Genomic DNA, 23821 nt, shown 5'->3' with positions numbered 1-23821 from the left:
AACGCTATCCCTCTGTTCAGCTCGGCCCGGCTGCAGCACCGGAAAGCCTGACCAAACATGGTGGAGATGTTGCTCTACTGCTTAGCTCAGTGGAGGGGTGAATGACCAAAGTCCCCCCTCTGTTATGTGGACATATGACCAGTGGAATTACATGGCGTCACACATCAATTATTTTGATCAAATGACATAACAGTGGGCATTTATTTATTTTTGGAAACAATAAATTAATCAGTGTAACTTAAGTGAAAAACATTTTAAAGAATTCATAACTCTGAATACTTCCAGTGTCAAAATGGGGCGTGACTCTTTGCCCTGTTCATGACTTATGACATCATATTAAACATACAATGGCTACCAGTGTGTACTGACTGTGGATGTAGTGATGGTGACAACAGAAACATTCCATCACAATGTGCTGCTAAAACTTGTGAACTATCTTATATCTCTCTTCTCATTTAAATATTTTCGTCACTATGCCATACTGTATGATCCAATAATAACTTACTGTAGCAATCCAACGTGGTTACAATAACTTCATATAGGCCTAGCACTTCTTAAATAGAATGAACTGGAAACAACATTGAAGAGAGATTCTTTCATTACCCTGAGAGAAGAATGATACTGTGTTTCATACGATTGTAATAAAATGTCTATATATATATATATATATATGTGTGTGTTTATTATTAATTATAATTTTAATATTTTGTTTGTTGCTTTATCGTTGGTTGATTAAGATAATGTAATATGCATCATTGTCTGATTATGCATTTATTTATTATTATTCTGAGGTATTATTGGGGTTAAAGAGGCAGTACGACATTTTGGGTCATCAAGAGGGAGCCACTGGACCAATTTATTATTATACATCTAAAATACATATCAATTCATATTATTATTGTTATGATTATTTATTTTGTATTACTATGATAGCATTAGTGGAGCCTATTAGCAGTGTTATTAAGACTAATATACTAATCATATTCTTATCGGGATCATTCCGGGACAAAGCATTCATTTCTGTCTCCTCCCCTCAAGCCTGTTTATGTTTCATAATAATAATTTTATTCTAAAAGTGTGTCGGAAAAGTGTGTTTTTTTTCACTTTGGGCTATTGCTAAATTTGAAGCATGCTGCAGACGCCGGGACGTCCCGTTTCAGACAGGCAGTCTGAAACTGGGGGAGAGAGAGAGAGAAACTGGGTCTCGTCCGCCCACCCGGTCTGCCCCGTGTCCCGTCACGTTGCCGTTGGTGTGTCTGACGTGGGTATGTCTGCCGGGCCAGGTCCGCCACCACGCTGCCTTCCCGTCCGTCCCCCTACCGGCCGGTGTCGTAACCCCGCCCCCCATCCCCTCAATCCCTCTCTCCGTACGGGACCGCAATGATTTAGAAGTTCAGGAATCCCACGTGACGTCACCGGGATGGTGATGTAATGCTTCTGTAAATAGAACGTATTGTAATCTCGCTCCAGTCCAACGTGGTTCCTCTCTGGAGCGCCGCTTGTCCCTCTCTACTTGTAGGTAAGCCTCCGCAATTTACTTTCATTCACAAAACTTTTAAACTCAACGGCGAGCTCTCGCCTGACGCTGACGCAGACTGCTGGGTTTATCTTTACATGTTCATTTTTTTTTTTTTTCGTTTTGTTTTGTTTTACGCTACTGGAAAGTTGAGGGTGGGAAGTTTTTGGCTAGCTGTCCCGGTGAAGTCTCATCACCAGGCAGACGGGTTGAGCGCGAGTGTCTATTTGGGGGGTGTGACAGCACTCTCCATACAGCTGTGCCGGGCTCGTTGAGGAGTCGAACAGGTTGCTTATGCGGAGCGGTAGGAAAAGCAAACACACCGGCATGTTCTCCACACACGTACGGGCAGTGACCGCCCGGCGGCCGGACGAGTCGCCGGTCAGAACCGCCGCCCAATGTGGGTCTGAATGAGCTCCACGCTCCGGTTCGATGTTTTTGACGTTCTTCCGTCAAACATGGCAACTTTGAAAAGAAGTAAGTACGTAAAGCTGGCTCCTCTTAAACGCTGGGTTTTGCAGATATTTCCATCCGCGCAGGTGTTTGTTTGTTTGTTTTTAAGTTTTTTAGTGCATCGTTTAACCCGTCATAAGCTTAGACCGAGACGAGGAAGCGGGAAAAAGAGTCAACACGGAGACATTAATCCGTTTAAATTTCTCAACATGTTGCCTGGTCTGTTGTTGGATTTATGTATTAAGAATGACGTCATTCCGCATTGATGTAACTGCTCTGACAGAAGGTTTTGCTGAGAACGTGCTGAGTCTGCTGCTTGTACAAGTGCTGCTGAAGGCAGGACAAAGAAGTAAAAAAAAAAACTGTTGTCTAGGCTATTTATGCATTTATCCCTGAAATATTACATTATGTAGCCTAATAGCATAACTCCAAGAAAGGCTACACGGTATAAAGTGCAGCTACATAAAAAAACTAAAACCTGTCCTACTTAACTGACTTTTGTAAATGATCTATCCATCTCTATCTATCTATTAAATGCGGTGTTGTGGACACTTGCCTGCTCATTCCATGTTGTAATACACACACACACACACACACACACACACACACACACACACAAACACATGCACACACACCTATGAAGTCACCTCTACTCAGGGTTGGGGGGGGGGGGGGGGGGTTGGAAAATGGGGCTGAGGCAGGTTCAAACCTGTCAGGAGTAGGCCTACAGTGCAGCCCTCTTTCTGCCACCACCCACCCTCATTCCTTCTCTCTTCCATTCATTGTGTCCTCCTCCTTCTCTCTCTTTCTCTCGCTCTCTCTCTCTCTCTCTCTCACTGCCATTTGTCCTTTCCATTTCTCTCTCCATCCCCCTAATGTCACTCTCCAACCCGTCAAGCCCCCCCCTCCCCTCCACACACACACACAGACACACACTTTCCATTTCTTATGGAAGCATGTACTTTTGCCCTCTCTCTCTCTGTCTCTTTCCTCTTTTTAGCTCTCACTATTTCCCATAACATCAGGACCCACTTTCTTGTCTTCTCAGCACTTTCTGCCCGCGCATACCCAAAGTTTGCTTGAGGGGAAAGCATGTGTGTACCTGCGAGTAAGTGTCCCACGCACTTCGTTCTCATCGCCCACCATCGGCACCTTTAGCCTTTTCTCGATCGCTTTCCCCCCCACCCGCAGTTATCAGTAAACGCGTACTATAGGAGGATGAAAAGTCAAGCGGGGGTCACCCTGTTGACCTGTCCAGAAGTGTGTGAATCGTGTCTCTCGGCTCAGAGGAATGCCAGAGGCCAGGGAGTCTTCCTTTGCTGCTCAATGGAAAATCAAGGGTCAGCGGCAGTAGCGCTTCAATTAAGTCAAAATGACCCCCCATCACTGTCTTAATATCTCCACCAGAAAAGAGTGGCTCAACCCTGGCTTCTTGTGGCTTTATCATTGTGCTCTATTTGGTGTTTGAATGCAGTTTTTCCATATGACGACTTTATTTTTTTGTCATGCACGGCAAGCATGTATCCTTTCATCATGCTTGTATTATTAACTGATGCCATGATGAAAGCTTAATTGCACGACGCTAAGCTCTTTGCTACATAATAACCATAAAAAAGTAAAGATCCTGATGCCGCAAGGCTTTGATTCCCTTGTTCTTACATGTTATTAGTGATGTTTAATGAATGGTTAGGAAAAACACAAACAGGTTGTATCTATTACAACACTTGTCCTAATAAAAATGACTACCTGTGGTATACGGCGAGGCCTTTGCTCTCATGTTGTGTCTCCGGGTGAAACAACCGTCATCTGCGGCATCTAGCTCATTACACACCGCTTCCACAATAACAACGTGATAATGGGAGGACAGCTGAAGCACACAAGCTCAGTGTGGGATTTATCTCAAATGTAGAACGACAAGCCTGCTGAATAAAATCATCACTGTGAACTGTGAGAGATACAGCGGCTCCCTATGTACAATAGTGATGAATGTAGGTTTATATGTTGTTCTTGCTTCTTCTGTTTCAGGCTTGTGTATGACATGAATGACAAACAGGACAGGCCTTATGTGTGCGGCGCCCCAGGCTGCTCTCAGGTCAGTCAGATATGTCGGTGTTACACCTGCACCGTCACAAATGCAATCACTCTTGTTTTGCAAGAAAATATATGATCGTTATCATCAAAATATATAATTAATCCTGACAGAATAAAATCATTTATTGTAGGTGAAATAAGAGAAATCATTATTATATGATTGTTAATGATGTGTATCCATCTTTATAGTAAGAGGATTTTCAAGATTGAAGATTAAAGATTTTATTTGCAAGGTGGAATAAATTATTGTCTGGATTGATAATTATCCTCAGATACTGAGCTGACTTCAGACCATTACGACTAATCGGCCAACTATAAGAGGCGTCAGCTGATTTAACGGAACATCCCATCCCATGTACAGTATCATGTCACGCAGCCGCACGCATCTCTTCATATCTTTCTCACTCTGTTGGTATGCTGCAGCGCTTCCCTTTAGAGGAGCATCTGATCATCCACAGACGCAAGCATGAGATGTCTCTCAAGTTCTCCTCCATCAAGGCGGATTCGGCATTTACAGGTGAGAGAGCACACAAGAAACCAGGCTAAGAAAATGAAACATTTTCAACAACAAGTGCTAATGAGTTCGTGTATCCTTGTATCTCGCCTTAACCGTAAATAATCTTCCTCATTTTTTTCACTAATTAGACACGCTGAATGTCATTGAATTCAGTTGTTGTCTGGCTGTGTGCGTGTGTGTGTGTGTGTGTGTGTGTGTGTGTGTGTGTGTGTGTGTGTGGTGACCTTTTTTCGGTATCGGTGCTTGATGAAAAAATGATGACGCTACATTATACAGTATGAAATCAGATAAGCTGGATACAGGCGTCTTCCCCTCAGATAGTCTGCACTGTGAAACAGAGCTGCTCATGTTGCAACATGTACAGTGAACTCTATCAGATCAGACCAAACTCACTGATAGGCAACAGTGAAGACCAACTTTGATTTAAAAACACAGGGCAGACATGTGCAGGGGTCAAACCTTCTTAAATATTTGTACTATGTATTTGGACATTGGGCAAAGCAAAGACGACAGGAGAAAATCTTGTGGGAGAACACTCAGTTTAACACTATGTTTATTTGCAGATTTTTCTGCAAAAATATTTACCAATATCAGATGGACAGTGTGTGTAATTTATTACTATAGCATTGGCTTATGTACTGTAAACATAACACACTGGAGCCAATTATCTTTATTGATTAATCACATTATAGTTGTGTATATTTGTATGTTTTTCCTCAAGAAAAAAAAAGTAAATCACAAATTTCCAGCGCACAATGTGATTTCTTCATATAGTCTTTTTTTTCCCAACTTACAGTACAAAACCCAAATATATGAAGTTTACTATAAGAAAATACAGAGAAAATCAGCAAATACCTGCATTTGACAAGCTGGAACCAAAGAATGTTTTTCATTTTTGCTTGAAAAATGTCCAAAAAATTAATTGATGAGCAGATTTAATTTAGTAAATTCCTCATCTTCTTCCTCTTCTTTCACTGACATGTATTTTTCTTCAATATACTACTCCAGTCGTTCATCACCAGCTTTAAACAACCCGACAATGGTATTTTTTTCGATTGCAGCACCACGATCCAGACTCATAATCAGAACACTGTCATGTGACAATGTCTGTTACCATAGAAACGGCTGTCCATCTGGACATAAACACGAGCATGGCATCTAACCTCTGCAGTCTCTCTCTCCGTCCTGCAGCCTGTCACGCCTCCTGCAGGAAATCTCATGTCAAAACAAAGAGCCCAGCTGACCTTTGACCCCTGCATGTTTAGACGGCTCAAAGAGACAGACTGATGTTATCACGGAGAGAGACAGAGAGCACAGCTGACAGGAGACTTGTTTCCCCTTCTTGGCATCACAGCTTTGATGCAAATAAGCTAAAATAGGAGAGACTATTATGACAAACGTGTACGATACATGAAAGTCTGAACATCGACTGGCTTTTAAACCTGTCTCTCCTTTTTCCTTTTTCTCTGTCATGCTTCCAGACCAGACTCCAACGCCAACCCGATTTTTGCAGAACTGTGAAGAGGTTGGTCTGTTCAAGGAGATAGAGGAAGAGTTTCTTCAAGCACAAGAAGAAGAAAAGAGCAAACTGGTACAATTTACACAAAAAATTCAAATATTTTGGCTATTTCTGGCCGAGGTTCACCTGAATACACACAGCTGAATTGTGCCGTATTGCTGACGTTGGCTTGTGAGTTTGCATGCATTTTGAGTGACACTTGAGTGTGAGGGAGATAAAAGCAGTCGGACCCAATTAGTCGACTGCAGATATCTGACCTGCTGAGAGGAAACACACACCAGGCGATCACATTCTCCCCTGTAAATTTAAACAGCTAGACATCAAACGCACAAGTACATGCAGACACACAACTAAACAAATGTAAGCATGCACACACACACACACACACACACACACACACACACACACACACACACACACACACACACACATCAAAATAACCTCAGATCACAAACACGCACCGACCCAAAGTAGATACTGCAAGTTCAAAACGGTCCCAGCTGATTGTCGCTCCCGCTTCTCCCCACAGACGCTTTCTCATAATGGGCCGTCCTGTATGAACCAGCAGCAGCTCAAACCCCAGCTTCAGCACCCACAACCGCAGCCACCACTGCACCATCCCCAGACCCATGCCCTGCAGCACCCTCACTCCCATGGCCCCATGATGGGCCCCAGTTGCAGCCTGGCTGCCCAGCAAGCTCTGTCTGCCTCGCAGTCTGGATCAGTCATCACCCAGGCTCCTTCCACCCTCACACACTCGGGGTGAGTAGGACTGCACGCACCTGAAAGGCACCCACACTCTACAGATTTTACTATTCATCAACGCGGTAACACACACATGTACACACACACACAATTTCCTTTTAATGTTGCCTTTTCTCTCTTTCTTCCTCTCCTTTACTCTGTCTCGCCCATCCTGTTTTGGACGTATTATAACTCATTCTGTCTGGCACAGACTGGCATTTCCCCCTGCATAATTTATCACTGCACTAATGAACTGAGAGAACGGAGGGAAAAAATATCAAACATCAATTTACGGAGAGAACAAAGTCATAGCACGAGAGATGGAGAACCGCTGCACAACACCCACTCAAACCCACTGACACTACCCACCCTGCCACCCAACTACAGCCTCTGTTATGTCTGTTAAGACTCAGAACCAGACTGGAGTCTCTCAGCGCCCGTGCAGCATACATGGCTCCCTGGTTATCACCCAGTTCAGGAGACAGATTAGAGGAGTTCCTGTCTTTCATCTGGCCGGCTCCACGCAGCTGCTTTCACTCTTCCTGACGTTTTACCTTTGGATTTGGATTTATGTCTCACATACTGTATACTGGGGGTTTTAATGAAAAACGTCACTTCAATTTTACATTTTGCATATTGTTTGATGTGAAAAATAGTATTGTTATATTTTAGGTGTCTATTTACATTTTTTTTTCAATTATTCACTGGTTTAAATGACTTACGTTGTGATTAATAATATAAGCAGCTCTTTAACTGTTAAAATGAACATCAATGATTTAGTGTGGATTTCTTTTGCAACATTATACATTCCAGTTTTACTATAACACTATAACACACACACACACACACACACACACACACACACACACACACACACACACATATATATATATATATATATATATATATATATATATATATATATATATATATATATATATATATATATATATATATATATATATATAGTATGTATGTTATTTTTATTTTTAGATTTAAAAAATTGAATAATATAGAATAAAAAAAAACACAAACCAAAAAAACCCCAACAGTTTCAAATGTATCAACTGCAAATTTTCAGCTGCAAGTGCTCATTTTTCATTTTTTTCAGAATAGTTAGTCTTTTTTTATTATATACTAGTCATAGTTATCAACATTGTTACATTTGTGACACTTGTGGGCAAATGTTTAATGAACATCTAATGTCTTCGTTGGATAGCAGAAATAAAAACAGGAAAGAAGGGGAGAGATAGAGAGAATGAAATGCAACTAGGTGGATTCAAACATTGTATTACACGGTCAGTGTCGCAACTGGTACAGTAGATAAACAAAGCCTCTGTCACATCCCTGCAGTTGATTCGATGAAGCAAGCTACCAAAAGTAAGACAATGACATAATAATAAGCTCCAAACATCTGCCAGGACCAAACAGGACTGGACAGGAGAGCGGGGAGTGAGCTGACAGTTGATCAGGGCACATAAATCAGTGCCATCTGAATCCAGACAGCATGTTAGTCAGTAAAACCAACTAAATGTTGCTAAGTCAACCATGGATCATGTGTCTGACTGTTTCCCCTCGTGTTTACGACCGGTTTCCATAGTGACCTGGTCTCTGAGTGTCTGGCTGTTGGCCCGGTAGAACTGTTGTGGTTACGTTAGGAAATGCTGTTTTGGTTGTCTGTACTTTGTTGTATGTTAAACGCGCCGCATACCCCAGATTCAGTGATGACGTCATTGCCGATGACTTCATCACAGCCACGGAGGCCCACGCTGTCCTATTGGCTGAGAGCCAGAGCGGTTAGGTCAGCACATGGCACCCCGGGTGTCTACATCCCCCGCTGAGAACCTTGAGCTTCTCTCCTCCCTCTCAAGCTGTCACTTTTTTCCCCCCATATCTCTGTTTTCTTTCACTTTTTTCACCTCATAATAGTTTCCATTGTCGTCGTTTCTTATTACGCCTTTTGCTCACACTTTGTTTTTCATTCAGCAGATGCTTTTGTTCAGATTTTAAGTGTTGGTTCACCCAAAATCACGAGTCAGCACATTTTCTTGTTTACGTCCTAACCTAAAACCATCTTACTCTCCCCCTTTTTTTCTCCAGTGGAGTGTTATTTTGCAGATGAAAGTTACCTGTATTCCACATTGTTGAATAAAATAAACAACAGGGAACACTTAATCTCAGATCCTCCATGTTAAATATAGGCTTAGAGTATGAGTGCAAGAATAATAATTAAGCATTCATTATACATGAATGAGAAAATATATCCTTTTAAAACTATATATATTACATTAAACCGATATACCGGTAACAGATATGAACAGATGGAACTGATTTTACAGGGCTTTTCACAGAGGTATGAAGGAATAATCATTTTAATTGGGAAAATTACCAGATTCAGTTTGTCCAAATGTCAGTAAAAGTACCCCAATTTATTACAAACTGCTCCATTTTGACTTACCCAATCAACTAAAATGAGCCAATTTGGAAGGAAGACAAGCCCATCTGGGTTGAGAATACAGTGGATGTGAAAAATTACTTTTTAAAAAGTATTATTATTTTTTCATCAGGAAGTAGTTCCAATAACAACTGTTCACATTGAGGTCTTTGGATTATTTAGACTTACTGGGCCATTGTATCTGAAAAGACACAGGACGTCAAATATAAATGTTCCAATGTTTTGAGCACCACAAAATAAAATTCCAATCACTTCCATTATTCAATGGCTCTCAGAGTAAATGTGTTTTTTTTTAACAGATCAGGTGACTTAGTTTTAGTAGATTTCATCCCTTCTCTATCATCTTCTGATTAATGTCCATTTATCCATCAGTTTACACGTTGACCTGTTTTGACCATCTATCTCAGCCTCACCTCCACCGGCCACTAAAGCTATAAATGTTTAAACTTGCAGCTCTCTCTGAACTGGATTAGTGAAACTTTAGCTGTGGATCGCACCCTGGCATGACTCGTCTCTCTCTGTCTCTCTGTGGCTGACCACAGGCCAGTTCCCGGGTCGCTGTCCTCCCTCCTCCACATGCGGAACAGACACAGACAACCGCTGCCAGCCTCCTTACCTGGCACCCTGCCAGACCCCGCCATGCAAGGGGCATCTGCTCAGCACATGCCCGTAAGTATGGGAGACTTGCTTTCTCACACGTTTGCATTCAGACACGCGTGCATTATGATTTATAAATGCAGGCATAATGGCCAGAGTGGTCAAGATCCGTGAGTTAGTAATATTCATGGCCGACAGTAAAACTCACTTCACTCTTGTGTATGAATTAATCAAAAGTGTCAAACTCCAAATGGATGTGACCTTGTGGGGAACTCTTTATACTCGAGGTTATGTATGCGCTGTAGCTTCTCTTTGTCACGGTTGAATGGTTATTTTTATGTCAATTTCATTCCCTCTTCAGATAGAGAAGCAAATGTCGTGTATAATGGGTATACCAGGTCCTGTACACAACCCCTCCTGTGCCTCGCCCCAGGTACTCTACACTCACATACTACTCCTTACTGACTATTCCTTTCTCCTCTGGTAATAACATTATGCTTTATCAAAGACTGCCTGCATGAGCACACCATATATAACAATTTATGAGTGCTGCTGGACCACTAGTGACTTTTTGAAAACCGATGCCAGCACCATTGTTTATGAACTAAAGCTGAAAGCCATTCGTTAGTTGCGGTATTAAAGGAATCGCTTGACATTTTGGCAAACACAATTATTCACTTTCTGTCGAGAGTGTACATTTATATTAATCTCATGCGTCTACGCATGAAGACAGTTTGCATCTGCTAGCGTCTGTCCAATAGAAGCAAAGCCCGCCTACCAGCACCTGAAGCTCACTAATCTACATGTTATATTTCATTTCATGTAATCTATACAAGAACTGAAGTGTAAAAACGACAATTCACCCAAAACCCAACTTCCTGGCTTCGCAACTGCTCAGAGCCAATAAATGGTAAAACACTGAATTATCGTTTCTACACTTCCATTTTTGTACAGATGACACTAATGTTGCTGAATTCCTCTTAAATTAAAGACACAAACCACACTCTGTTTCACATTCTGCATTTGGCTTACTTCTTTCTAATCAGGATAGACGAGAAACAGAGTGTAATTCTGCATTTAACACACACACACACACACACACACACACACACACACACACACACACACACACACACACCACAGGCACTCACGATCTACATGCTCTCCCTGGCTTTCCTGGTTGTTCTATTTTCCTTGTGTCAACATGCTCTCAATCTATCTCCTTGTAAATTTTACATTTCCTCTTTCTAGGTGCATGTAGTATGAATTGTTAAAGATATGTGTGCTATCAAAAGCAACTTGAAAGAGAAAACTGTGAAATCACCCCGCATCCACACACACACACACACACACACACACACACACACACACACACACACACACACCAACAGCCTGCATCCATGCACGCACCTACGGGTGATGACTTCATGTGCAGAGCTTGTATATAGTGTGGCAAATGAAAAGTGGTTTCAGGTTTCGGAGTTGCTCGGGTCGCAGGTTCAAATCTGAAGCTCTCTTCTTTGAGCACGCATACGCAGACAGGCACTTCTTCTGCAGACCAATTTCATTTGATTCTATTGTAATTTACTCTTGTCAGGTGTTCATTTCCAAGGTGTGAAAAAGGACTCTGCATCTGTAAAAAAAAAAAAAAAAAAAAAAAAAAACCACAGCGGGCGTTATTAGCATGCCTCCATTGTACAGTAACTCCACACTCAGCTGGAGTGGGAAAGTAAACGTTCAGTGTTTCATGTACAGTTCCGCGTCTTCATTCACTGATCCCTCCAGACAGAAATATCAACGTGGTGTGTCATCCAGGCCAAGGAGACCCATGATGTAATCACAGGCCCCAGTGTCAGGGTGTTTCTATGTAGTAAACAGAGCTGAAATGCTCGTGTCCCGTCCCGCTCAGTGTGTACGGCTGTGCGTGTGTGTTTGACTTGCAGCCTGGCTGGCTGGCAAAGCTGGCACAGACAGCTCGGTGACCTCATCCTTGGCACCCGTTAAATGTGCTCCCTTTTTTTCGACATTGAATGGTTGAAAGGGGGGGGTGGGATCTGCTTCTTCTCTTAAAGAAATATTGTGTAACAGGGAACAGATAGCAATATTGCCAGGGAGTAGGGGTTGGGATGGGGGGGGGGGGGGGGGGGGTGATGTCATGCTCTAAACATGACCTCTCCTTCCCTCTCAGTCTCCTCTGGCGAGGGTAGGAGAAAGGTGAGATGAGGTTTAATTTAGCTCTTACAGTCTGTTTAGTCAGATGATATGTGGGTATGATAAAGTGTGAAGGTATCAAGCTGCAGACTGCAGCATTTATTGGAACACGTTATCCCTCTTATCTACAGTTGTTTTCACAGTTGCTGGATAATTAGGAGGAAAGGCGATGATGGGATGAATGGAATATCGTGGCCGAGAGCAGTTATAGTTTTCATCTTGAGACGTTTCGCTGTGTAGGTAGCGTACCAGGGCTTGTTTGACCTGAGGCGGCCTGTACTGTATGTTAGGTAGATTATCTGCTGTTACCAAATTAGTCTTGGGGATCAAACACGCCACGCCCAGTATGAGCCGGTTGGAAAATGTTGTATATATATGTATATCCACAAGCTGTTCATATACAGCGTTAGTTCAGCACATATCAACTAAAAGGTGGTTTTATAACCCTAACATAGTATTTAGACTTACTGTATGTGGACATGTATGTTTATTTTGTGTATTTTACAATTTCATATAAAGATGCTTGTTTTTTTCTCAGTTTAGCTTTTTTATAGTATTTGGAAGTTATGCGTATTAATGTGCTGAACTTTACCAAAGCCTGCTTAAATATGTAATATGTTCCTGTATTATGTGGCAGGGAATCTATGAAGTTTGTCCAAAAATAAATGTTGCAATTATCCTTATTATTATTAAGGATGAGTCAATTCTATACATGCGTTGGCCTTATTTCCGTTCTAATGACATAATGGTCATGTCAGAGGCCCGTCAAGCTCAGAATACAAATTAGAAGGATCTATGGCATCGATGCTCTTGAGGAATTTGTCCGTAGAGTCCTTAATTATTGTCAAATTGGTGCTAAAGTGTCCTATAGAACTTAAACCCAAATGCATGTAGGCCCAGAAATAAATCGAAAGACGAAACACTTTCAAAAATCTTTAGCAACTAAACTTCCCTTTCCATAAATAATAGTCAAGACATTACAAGTAATAACTGGCTCTTATCCAGTGTCACTCGGGGCAGGTTTGGCCCTACATGTCCCAGCATGCATCGATTCACCGGCCTGGTGAGAAATGGTTGTCTGTAAGATTCCTAGAGGCCATAATAAACTCAGAAGGAATGTGCAGTTTAAGTAAAAGGACTTGAAAATATACACGTTATAATGAGAGTGTCAATTACCGAGTCTCCACTGTGTTTATCTTTCATAGAGAAATGACATGTGCAACTCTTTGTCTCTGTGGGTTGAGAGCTGCCTCACACGTCACATACGTTGACCTACTTTTCAATTGTGGAGGGAAAAAAAACCTAAAACATATGTATATATGTGATCTTTTTCTTCCTCAGAGATCCAAACAGTCACTGGGCCATCATTTCCAACAGCATCACCCAGCAATGGTGGCCATCAACAACTCCGTGACACCCATGGGTCACATGATGGAGATGATGTCGCAGCGTCATCAGGCGCCTCCGCTACAACACCACCATCATCCTCATCATCCACAGCTCCAGGCTCCACCCATCGCCTTCCAGCAGCGGTGCCATGCTCCACCTCCCCAGCATCTGGGAAGCACCCACAGCCACCATGCTCAGGCTCACCAAGCAGGGCCGGCCCATCTGCACCAGGGCTCGCCTCCTGCACCCCAGCTCGCCCCAGCACAAGTACGGATGCCTTGCATTCCCTCATCAGCTCAGTGACAATACACGTGGCTTCATATTTCTGCATTCAGGTCATTTTTAAGATGTTTGTTTTATGTTTTGTGCTTGCAGTTATCACCAGTTGCACAGCAGATGCAGCCTTCCCATCCATCCCACTCCCAGCATGCAGATGGGAGCTACAGTGGCGGAGGAGGGGGAGGAGGAGGCGGACACCGTCGCAGGAGGACCGCAGAGCAGGACCCTGACGAGCGCAGGCAGAAGTTTCTGGAGCGAAACCGGGCTGCGGCCACCCGCTGCCGACAGAAGAGGAAGGTGTGGGTGTCGTCACTGGAGAAGAAGGCTGAAGAGTTGACGCACACAAACCTGCAGCTACAGGTGCGACACGCTCCACACACACACACACACACACACACACACACACACACACACACACACACACTCACACACACGAGTACACACAACCGGCACTTCAAGGATACTTAGTGCTTCTCTCTGTGTTCCCAGAACGAGGTGACGTCATTGAGGTCTGAGGTGGGTCAACTGAAGCAGATTCTGCTCACCCACAAGGACTGTCCTGTCACCGCCCGGCAGAGAGAGACACAGGGGTACCCCAGTGAGTAAAACCCCCTACCCTGCACTCCCTCTCTAGACATCTCACCAGCTTTTCCAGACGCCTGACACAGATCATCTCCATCCACCACTGAGGGTCAAATTCAGATCCCTCATACCTTGTATGTGCACATAAAGGAATGCTTGTTTCGTTGTGACGAGCCACCCCCCAGCACACAAAGAGACCTTAAACTGTATTAGTGCAACTAAACAGCACTTAAGACTCTGCTTGTAACCCCACTGTCTCCAAATATGGGTACATGCACTTTTATTCCTATGGAGAGCCAATCAGGGGAAAGCACCGCACTCTTAACTCTCCATTGAAATAAATACATTTTTCATTTCCATTTTCATGCTCATTTAATGAACCAGACCTTGACGGTATTTAAAATTCTCTAGAGCAGTGGTTTTCAACCTGGGGGACTGGACCCCCCATTGGGGTCGCAAGGTAAGTTCCAGGGCCCACCAGATGGCTGTGGAGCAAAAACAATAACATATTAAAAAATAAAATAACATATTGTAGACTGAGGAAGGGTTTTTACATTTCATCACATGATTTGCCTCGGAAGAAAGGAGTCAAATTGAGCGTGCACTTGAGATCCTGATGGTGGATTTCCAGCAGATTAGGGGGGAGAGAAAAAAATCACAGAGCACATGGGAAATCCACAGTGCCCGGAGCACATTGGACAATGCCAGGGGCGATCGCATCTCAAGGAGGTTGAGAACCAGTGCTCTAGAGTGCAATACAATATTCTTGCAGTTTGCCTTGCATGAAGCTAGCTTTGAACAAAATGCAGACCATGCCCATCTTGCACTCCAGGCAGGCTAAAGTTAATGTTCAACAATAATTGAACCTGTACAGTATATGACCTTAAAGGAAAGAAAAGAATACTGCACCTTGTGGCTTAAATGAAAGCAGCCAATTATTAAGTGTTAAGCTTCAGAGAACAAAGATGGATGCAATATTGGCATGTTACTTTCGTATATTTCTATTGTTGTCTTTTTACCTGTATGTACAGTATTCATTTGTTAAAATAAAAGAGATATTTTCCTTTAATCTGAGCTGTAGTGGGTTTTCATTCATTTTGCATGCATATGCTCACAAACCCGGGCAAATCCACGCAGGATCTGTGACTTTGATTGACAGCTGTCTCTGTGTTCAGCTGCAGGGGTGAGCCCAGGGGGAAGTCCCACCCCTGTAGGTCCTGGGCCTCATCTGCAGGCCGTCCAACACAACAGCGTCTCCACCTCCTCGACAGCTGGAGGCGACACAAGGCACGACCCCCGGCCTGGACGTTAGCCCTCGCCACGTAGAGGATGGCTGAAATATCTTTCTGTCGTAACGACACGGAAGTCTCACTCAGCTGAGGATCCACGTGTCTTGACATTGTAGAAGAAATACTGGATCGGTGGATTTATAAATCCACGTGAACGCTGAAGTTTGGTTGGAGAGGAGACCAGAACCACAAACCCATACATTTCCATAACGGGTGTAAAATGACCTTTTCTGAAAGCCTTGTTAAAAACTGTGATGGTTACATGGCAACTAGATCCTGTGTTTCTGTTCACAGCAATCTAACCGTTGCCTGCTTACCCACTGACTATGCACATACACAGTCATACACATCTTTTAAGTATCCTTTGCTCTTTTATCTTGCACTAATATTTTTTTTAAACAGCCCTTATATTAGTTTTATATCTCTAACTGAGCACCTTTTAGGGCACACATTATGCCTTCTCTTTGAGGCAGAAGCAACTCTGTATTTTTCTACAGATGATTCATACCGAGACATAAAAAAAAATGTGATTTTGAAATTTCAAATCAAACCCACATCTGTCTTGGAAAGCCATGATTGTAGTTCCCTTCAAGCACCTTTTTAAAACTGCCCAAAGACACTAAATAACATTTAAAATGCACATCATGTCTCAATCCCTGTCAGTTAATAAAAAAGCTCTTATTCTGGTATTTCTTTGTGCTTTTGTAAATCATTTTAAAATGTGTTCTATGATATGAAGCCTGTCAGATTTTTGGCACAGTAAACCTATGGTTGTGAGCAATGAGATTACAGTTATCAGTTTGTTTTTGTGCATACAGTATGGTCTAGTCTGCCATCTAGTGACTGCTTTTGTTAGTGGTAGTTGATCACAATAACCGCAATGGTCAGCAAAGTACATCATAGCCTGTTTTATGTTTGGCCATTACAAAGACATGAGCATTTCTTAATACACAAAGAAACATTTGAAAATAGTTATTTGTCTTTTATTTAACTATTTAAATCATCTGACTTTATTTACCATATGTACATTTAAGTTAAACTTAAGGGGTTAATTTAGCCACCAGGTACCAGTTTGGGGTTTTCCTTTTTAACATCTTGAGTGTCTGTGTGGTGATATGAATATACTTTGCATGCATTGTGCATCCATATGAGTGTGTACATGTGTCTCTGTGCATGTGTGCCTGATTTGGATGAAGTGTGGGAGGCACTCCACCCTGTCTACTCAGACAAAGGGACTGCTTAACTATTGCCAGACCTCATCTTGACACGCATGCAAAAGCACAGATGCAACATGCTCACACACTTACTCCTCGGTTATATTATTACTAATATCTTTCCCACCCTGATATGTTGTAAACATCAGTTGCAGAGGAAAGTCTCATTACAAGAAATACATTATGTTGCCATTTCTTTTACTTAATAAGTGACCAGGTTAGATAAAAAAAATGTATAGTAGCACTCAGATGATGGTATTTCTGAGCAGCTTGATAACAATAATAATAATAATAATAATAATAATAGTATCTGGCCTGTTTGGTTGAGGCATATGACTCCATCATAGCAGTATATAACAAGCTTTAATGCTTTAATCTTTGTGTATTTTTATAAATGTATATTTAGAGTACTCTTTATATATCCCTCCTATCTCTAGGAATATTATCCCCTTGTTCTTAACATAATCCGTGGTTAACATCTTTGAAAGCAACAGGCAACATCGATTATAGAGGAAAATCATTCAAAAAGACTCAAATGACAACAATCACATTGTTGGGGATTTTACTTCTTTGTGTAATGCAGAATTATATAAAAAAAAAAGTATAAAACATGATATATGTGATACAAAACAAGTCCCCCCCCCCCCCCTGCCAACCAGCAGCCATCCTTACATTCTGTACAAATATGAGACAATATGATGTCTATCAACTTAACATTAGCACCATAGTTGAAATCAGTGAGGACTCGTTGATGCGTAAACACAGCAAATCAACAAATCACACATGTAGAAAACACTCGCAGGTGCGAGGAAATGACAGAGGAAAGGCACGAAGCAGGAAGAGGAAGTCAGAGGGATTGGCCTTCCTCTGGTGTCTGAAAAGGCACTGATGAGCTCAGCTGTTCTATTGTCACTTTAAAAGCGTTCATGTGGTCTAATGAGAACCCAAGACACAAAATGGTGGGATTGTTGACCCACACAAACTCACCAAGGTGTCATATGATACTATGGTGTGTCCAGATTGCAGCACAGGCCAGTTTGCATGTCTTCGTGCAGTAAAGTGTCAACATGTTTATGTTTTAAGGGTCTAGTCAGAGAATCTCTGCATGTCGCTGTCTCTACGAACACTGCCGTCCAGAAAGCGGTCACAAGGGAACTCGATGAGGTCCCCTTCCTCTAGCGGTGCAAGTCGTGCTGGCCGGCTGCTTTGGTACGTGGTGAAGTCGGCGGACACCGAGGCGCTCGCCGCAGGGGGACGGAACGGCCGCCGAGTGGAGTACATGTGGCGCACGTGCACCGCCGTCTTCCTCCTCTGGAGCCTCCTCTTCAGGCTCCGCCCCAGCCAGACCCCGCCGATGACGAGCAGCAGCACAGCGTTCCCGGCCAGCGTGGCCACCGTCACCAACTGGAGGTCAGAGGTCAGCAGGCCTCCGTGGCTGTACCCCTCAGGGAGAGTGACCAGACCCGCGCAGTGGTCGCGGGGCGCAACTTGACACACGGATCCTCCGACGACTCCTTCCACGCAGACCATGTAGGTCACGTCTGGGCTGAGCTCTCGGAGGGTGGCGGAGCGAGCGGTGCCACGGGCGTAGACGTAGCGGGGGAAACGATCCGGAGTGCCAAAGCGGTCAAACAGAATCCGGTAATGGACTTCATCTAGGCCCGGCCCAGCTCCCGGTGTGTAGCGGTGATGATCCTCGGTGGTCCAGTGGATGGTGACGCCGCTCGCGGTGACTTGATCCACTGAGACATTAGTGATGATATGGCGGTTGAACACACAAGGATCTGTGATTACAGGCTGTGACTCCGCCTGATTTGACCTCAGAAGATCAAACTTTTCTCCTGATTGTGCCGGAGAAGTGGTGGTGAGCCCTGGGTTCGGATCAGAGGAGTTTCTCTCCTGGATTCCAGCTGGACTTGATGAAGAAGTAGCTGGTGGATCGGTTCTGGAAATGGCATTTGACCTTCGTCTACCCTTGGCACGTTTCCCAGCAGCCTCTGCAGCAGGTCGTGACCTTGGGCTGAGTGACTCTTTCTTTGATTTCGTTGTTTCCAGTGAAGAAGAGGGTTCGGCCTCTTCTAGACCCCCTTGGTCTCCCTGGATTCCCACCTCCTCCTGTCCTTCTCTCTTCCTTTTCTCTCCCTCTTTCGTCGTTATGACCCCATCCCTGTTCCCCTGTCTCAAATCTACACCGTCTGTCACCGCCACCTGGACTTCCTCACTTATCTCCTCTTGCTTTACTGTATCCACTGTCTCTACCTCTTTCCCCTGCACCTTTACCATCACAACCCCTCCCCGGCTCTCCTCTGGCCCAACTTGGCTCGGGCACAAGTGGGACCAGTTCCCGAGGGGCTGCAGCTGGGAGCTGTTCACATAGTCCAGATACTTCCCCCTCAGAGTTGCTGGGTGATGACACTGCACAAAAACAGTCAGTAATTTGCCCTGAGAATGTGCAGCAGTCATCCATCTTTTCAGCTCATCCAGGCGACAGTCGCACGTCCAGTTGTTGCCATGGAGATCCAGGTCATAAAGCACGTTGTTGAGGGCAAACACGTCCCCGGACAGGCTGGCGAGCACGTTGTTCTTCAGCTTCAGCACTCGTAGGTGTTTGAGTTGCGAAAAAGCCAAAGAGTCCACGCTTGAGATCCGGTTGCGACTGAGGTCTAGCTCTTCGACGCGCTCCAGAGAGTCCAGGAGGCCGGCGGGGATTTCCTCCAGCTCGTTGCCGTCAATCAGAAGCTCTCTGAGGCTCGACAGCCCCTTCAGAGAGCCGGCGTCCAGGCGAGAGATTCTGTTGTTGCTGAGGGACAGTTTGGAGAGCTTTTTCAGGTTTTGGAAGACGTGGTTTCCGACGTGCTGGATTTGGTTTTCAGACAGCAGCAGAGTTGTCAGAGCTGTGAGGTGGGAGAACGTCAGGGCGTTACGCACGGCCGACTGCTTGTTGTGAGCCAAGTTTAGAAAGCGCAGGTTGGTGAGTTCAGAGAACGCGTTTCTGTGGATGTGCTGCAGCTCGTTGGATTCCAGATGGAGATAATGTAGGCCGGTCAAACTTTTAAAGACGGAGTCCTGCAGAACTTCTATGGAGTTGCCATCCAGACGCAATTTAACGAGACTATCCAGGTTGGCAAAGAGCTCCGGTGTGATTTTCTTGAGGTCGTTATTATTTCCACAGAGAATAGTTAATTTCTTCAGGGATTGTAGAGTCCCGGCGGGTATGTTTGATACAAGATTATGTCCCAAATACAGCTCCTCCAACTTGGAGAGTTTCTCAAACGCCTTTGGGTGAATAGTTTGTATTTGATTGTACTGCAAATTCAACCGCACGAGGTTACTGTACCGTGTGAAGTCGAAGGCGGAGACGTTGCCAATGAAGTTGCCCCCGAGGCTGAAGATCAGCACCTCCTCGGGCGCCCGCGCGGCGGGTTTGGGCACCGTGCGCAACCCGCGGTTCGTGCACATGAGGTGCTGCGGGTGCTGACAGTCACAGCGGTCGGGACAGAAACTCGTCGCCTGTGAGGAAGAGGCGAACCCGCTGAGCGACAGCAGGAAAAAAGACATCCCCGCCAGGAAGTTGCCGGTATCCATTCCCACGGCGCGGCCAGAGACTCGTGCGGCATTCGCGTTCAGGTGCAGTCGCCCCTCTCCTCTCTCGCGCCGGAGACCAACTCGTCCATTATGCACTTGTTGCTCCGAAAAGTGGACAGGGAGGCACTGTGGGCATCAAGCACGCGGCTCCATCACTTAGCAGCATCTTGCATGGAGCAAATTAACTTGTGCGGTGCGCTCTGACGCTGTCTGCGGGAGCGCCAATAAAGCCTCCGTCCCCCAAGTGGTCATCTGCTGCGAATTACAGAGTTCATGCGCAGAGTGCGCCCCCCCCCCCCCCCCCCTCCCTCCCTCTCTCTCTCTCTCTCTCTCTCTCTCTCTCTCTCTCTCTCTCTCTCTCTCTCTCTCACACACACACACACACACACGGTGAAAAAGCCCCTCCCCCGCATCTCCGCGACCCTGCCAAAACCAGATGTGCACAAGTCCTGATGCACGAGATCCGGAGCTTTTGCGCGTGCACGTAGCTAATCAAACACACAACAAACGAGCAGCCTAGAGAGAGAGGGGGGGGGGGGGGGGGGGAGAGAGAGAGAGAGAGAGAGAGGGAGGAACCCTTTGACCGAGTTTTCTGCGCGCCCCCGCAGCAACCGGGGGTCTGAGATCTGGATCGGATCCCGGGTATGGACAAAGCAGACGGGAAGATGTCCTTCCCACGGATTCCCGAGAGACTCCAGACGTCTTGGATTCCCTCGCAACAGGGGGGCAGACTCACTTATAAAACACGTCCAACAAAACGCTTGAATTCTCAGTTTTGCAAACTTATAATTGATAGTCCAGCTGTAGGCTGTGATGTCGGCCACTCTGCTCGCCGGAGGACAGAGATCGCCTACACAAAGTGTGCTATGCAATCAACACATCAACAGCCCCGCAGGCTGCACCCCGTAGCCCACAGAAGGAGCGCCATGTGTAACTGTAATTTACCATTCTCTCATTAACGCGCCTTGTGTTGCCACATGGAGCCCAGATGGTTCACATTTGCAGATGAGGAATTCGGGGACGCTAAGTGTGTGTTAAGACTGACGAGGAGAGGTGCCAAATCTGAGTTAAAGATCTGCACACTTGAAAGTGTAGGGGGGGGGGGGGGATTTTTTGTTCAGACGTTTTGCAGATGAAGGACGTTTCTTTCGCAGTGCAGCCTAGTCTACATGAAGGTTTATGTTCCAGTCCGGCCCCAGAAGCATGCAGCGTTACTGCCAAGCCATCTGCACATTTATGGCACATGAGGTTTAGTACTTACCCATGCACTACATACTAGATATGTCCCCAACTTCTAGTCTGATACCGATCCTTTATGAGCTCAAGCTCTCCTTTATCAACACCACCATGGCACGTTTCCCATCATGTCTAACCCCAAGCACAATTAATTATACAATTGGATATTGTTGGAGTGTTTTAGGTTGGACATTTTAACCATTTCTTCTTTAAAAAAAAAAAACAGTTTGGACTTCATTCTTAACATTTAGCCAACTGTTCTTCCCCTCTGCTTTTAACTTACTCATTCAACGTCTGTGCTGCTGACTAACGGTGGTGATTCATCATCAACCATGGGAAGAGCAGGCAGTCGTAACTTGCACACAAAGTGAGACACCCACATTTATGTGCGCACACATGCAACTTCCCATGAGAAGCAAGTGAGGCAATGGTTTCCAGAGCCCGGCTAATGGGTGACTATGGCAGCTCCTTGCGTTTCCAGCACACTCGGCCTTCTCGTTCTCATGCGTGTCTGTTGGTAGGCATCATAGATGCGATGGCTGTTTGCTGGGTGAGTGTCTGTGTGTGACAGACGGAGAGAACAACACCCCTTGGGGGAAGCCCCCACTCTAGGTCATTTCCTGTCTGGCCATTTCTCCACAGTATTTCTGCATCTCTGCTCCGTATCCCTTTCTGTCCCTCTGAGGAACACACACATTGAGAAAACACGCAGAGATTTGGCCTCCGTCTCAGTGGGACCGGTCCAGTCTGCTTTATGGCAGTCGCCTGGTCTGTGTGAGTTAAAAGGAATACACAGAAGATTTAATCTGCAGAGATTGGCTTTCGCTGAAGCATCAGAAAATAACTGGGCTTAACTTTAATATTAGTAGTGATATTTGGAGGAGGATATGGGTGAGGGTTTCCCAAGGGAGCTCGGTGTGTAAATTACATGGACGGATAGAATGAAAGATTGAATCAGGTGAAGAAACAAATAAAACAATGCGAGGAAGGAAAGTGAGAGCAGGGGATCAGGGGACAGGGGGATTGAGTGCAATGTTAGACTGATGCAGACGGAGATTGTTGCGAGGGGAAAAAAGGGTTCTGGGGTTGACCCAGATTCACAAACTCTGGCACAATAGGCAGCATTGAGGACCCCCGTACAGAGCTGTCTGCCACTGTGCCTGCACACAATAAAGGATGCAGACTTTTCATCACCTCCCTCGCCAGCGGGCCTCTCGCGGTCCAATCAACCAGCCGTGTGACATCCGAGCCTCTGAGCGGAAAGAGAGAGTGTATGTGTTATTAGAGCGGGGGGCTTGTACATTAGTCTGCACCTGAGCGTGGCTGGTTCATGAGACAGACAAAAATTCTGTATGTCTGCATGTAATAAAGAATATCCAGGTCGGTGCAGGTGAGTCTGTGTGTGCATGTAAATGAGCTGAGGCTGCAGCATTATGTAGGTCACCTAGGAGTGTTGCATTTCATCTTGAGGTGTTGAAGCAGCTTTTCTATGAATGAGAGAGAGATAGAGAAGGAGTGTGTATGTAGTGGGAGGAATAAAGCCAGGTTGTCAGTCTGCATATAAACAGTTGTACAAGCAACAGTAAGGGTGATTATACAGGAGGAATGCAGTTAAAGTATTTAGGAGTATTTATACTTTGTGACATTCTTCTATTTTTTACTCCACTATATTTCAAAAGAAGATATTGTACTTTCCAGCAGACATTCCCCCTTGATTATAATAAGACAAGGAAAGGTGTCATTAATAACATCAACAAGGGCTCCATTATGTTCAGATGTCCCAGCATATACAATAGTAGGGCTGCATTAGAAATCACTCCCTTTTCACTCTATGATGATGATGATGATGATGATGATGATGAGTAAGTGTCCACTTTACTGCAGCTCAATGTAGAGTAAACTATTGACCGCCCAACACGTATGAATGGGAATGAACAAACAAGGAAGTGATCCGTGAAAGAGATCAAGTTATTAAATGGCTTCTGTCATAATGCTGAATACTTTGCTGAATTCATTTTAACATTTAAAAAATGTCAAATTAAGGTCCTATCACTTGTATGTATTAAGGCTGGCAACAGCACACAGACTTCATAAGCAGATATGGTTTGACAATTGTAATGAACTGTAGGTGTTCATATTTTCAA

At 44.5% G+C, this 23821-nt stretch overlaps 2 protein-coding genes across 7 annotated transcripts; one reads left to right on the top strand and one right to left on the bottom strand.

Annotated features, from left to right (window-relative positions):
- Nucleotides 1-1469: 1469 nt before the first annotated feature.
- On the top strand, nt 1470-15730 carry LOC311028013 (cyclic AMP-responsive element-binding protein 5-like). Of its 6 annotated transcripts, none has more exons than XM_084032276.1 (11): nt 1470-1519; nt 3995-4061; nt 4333-4577; nt 6059-6168; nt 6626-6858; nt 9838-9964; nt 10254-10325; nt 13445-13759; nt 13868-14131; nt 14261-14369; nt 15529-15730. In XM_084032276.1, the coding sequence occupies exons 3-11, from the start codon at nt 4475-4477 to the stop codon at nt 15663-15665; spliced, it is 1470 nt and encodes a 489-aa protein (XP_083888402.1). In that variant the 5' UTR covers nt 1470-1519; nt 3995-4061; nt 4333-4474; the 3' UTR covers nt 15666-15730. The 6 variants fall into 6 exon arrangements, with proteins under 6 accessions (XP_083888402.1, XP_083888399.1, XP_083888404.1 ...); XM_084032273.1 differs by having other exon boundaries at nt 1479-1519; nt 4484-4577; XM_084032275.1 differs by having other exon boundaries at nt 1492-1515; nt 4484-4577.
- Nucleotides 15731-17439: 1709 nt separating this feature from the next.
- tril (TLR4 interactor with leucine-rich repeats) lies at nt 17440-20686 on the bottom strand. Its single transcript, XM_084032008.1, has one exon. The coding sequence runs from the start codon at nt 20439-20441 to the stop codon at nt 17943-17945; it is 2499 nt and encodes an 832-aa protein (XP_083888134.1). The 5' UTR covers nt 20442-20686; the 3' UTR covers nt 17440-17942.
- Nucleotides 20687-23821: the final 3135 nt, after the last annotated feature.

The sequence above is a fragment of the Eutrigla gurnardus genome (assembly GCF_963514095.1).
Source record: "Eutrigla gurnardus genome assembly, chromosome: 17".
NCBI classification, from domain to species: Eukaryota; Metazoa; Chordata; class Actinopteri; order Perciformes; family Triglidae; genus Eutrigla; species Eutrigla gurnardus.
Note: the sequence above shows the minus strand (reverse complement) of the source record. Positions and strands in the feature narration are given on the sequence as shown.

Coding starts and splice junctions, on each gene's coding strand:
- LOC311028013 (XM_084032273.1), top strand. CDS start 4,008: ATGAATGACAAACAGGACAGGCCTTATGTGTGCGGCGCCCCAGGCTGC. Junction 10,326..13,444: donor CCTCCTGTGCCTCGCCCCAG/GTACTCTACACT, acceptor TTTCTTCCTCAG/AGATCCAAACAGTCACTGGG. Junction 14,370..15,528: donor AGAGACACAGGGGTACCCCA/GTGAGTAAAACC, acceptor CTCTGTGTTCAG/CTGCAGGGGTGAGCCCAGGG.
- tril (XM_084032008.1), bottom strand. CDS start 20,441: ATGGATACCGGCAACTTCCTGGCGGGGATGTCTTTTTTCCTGCTGTCG.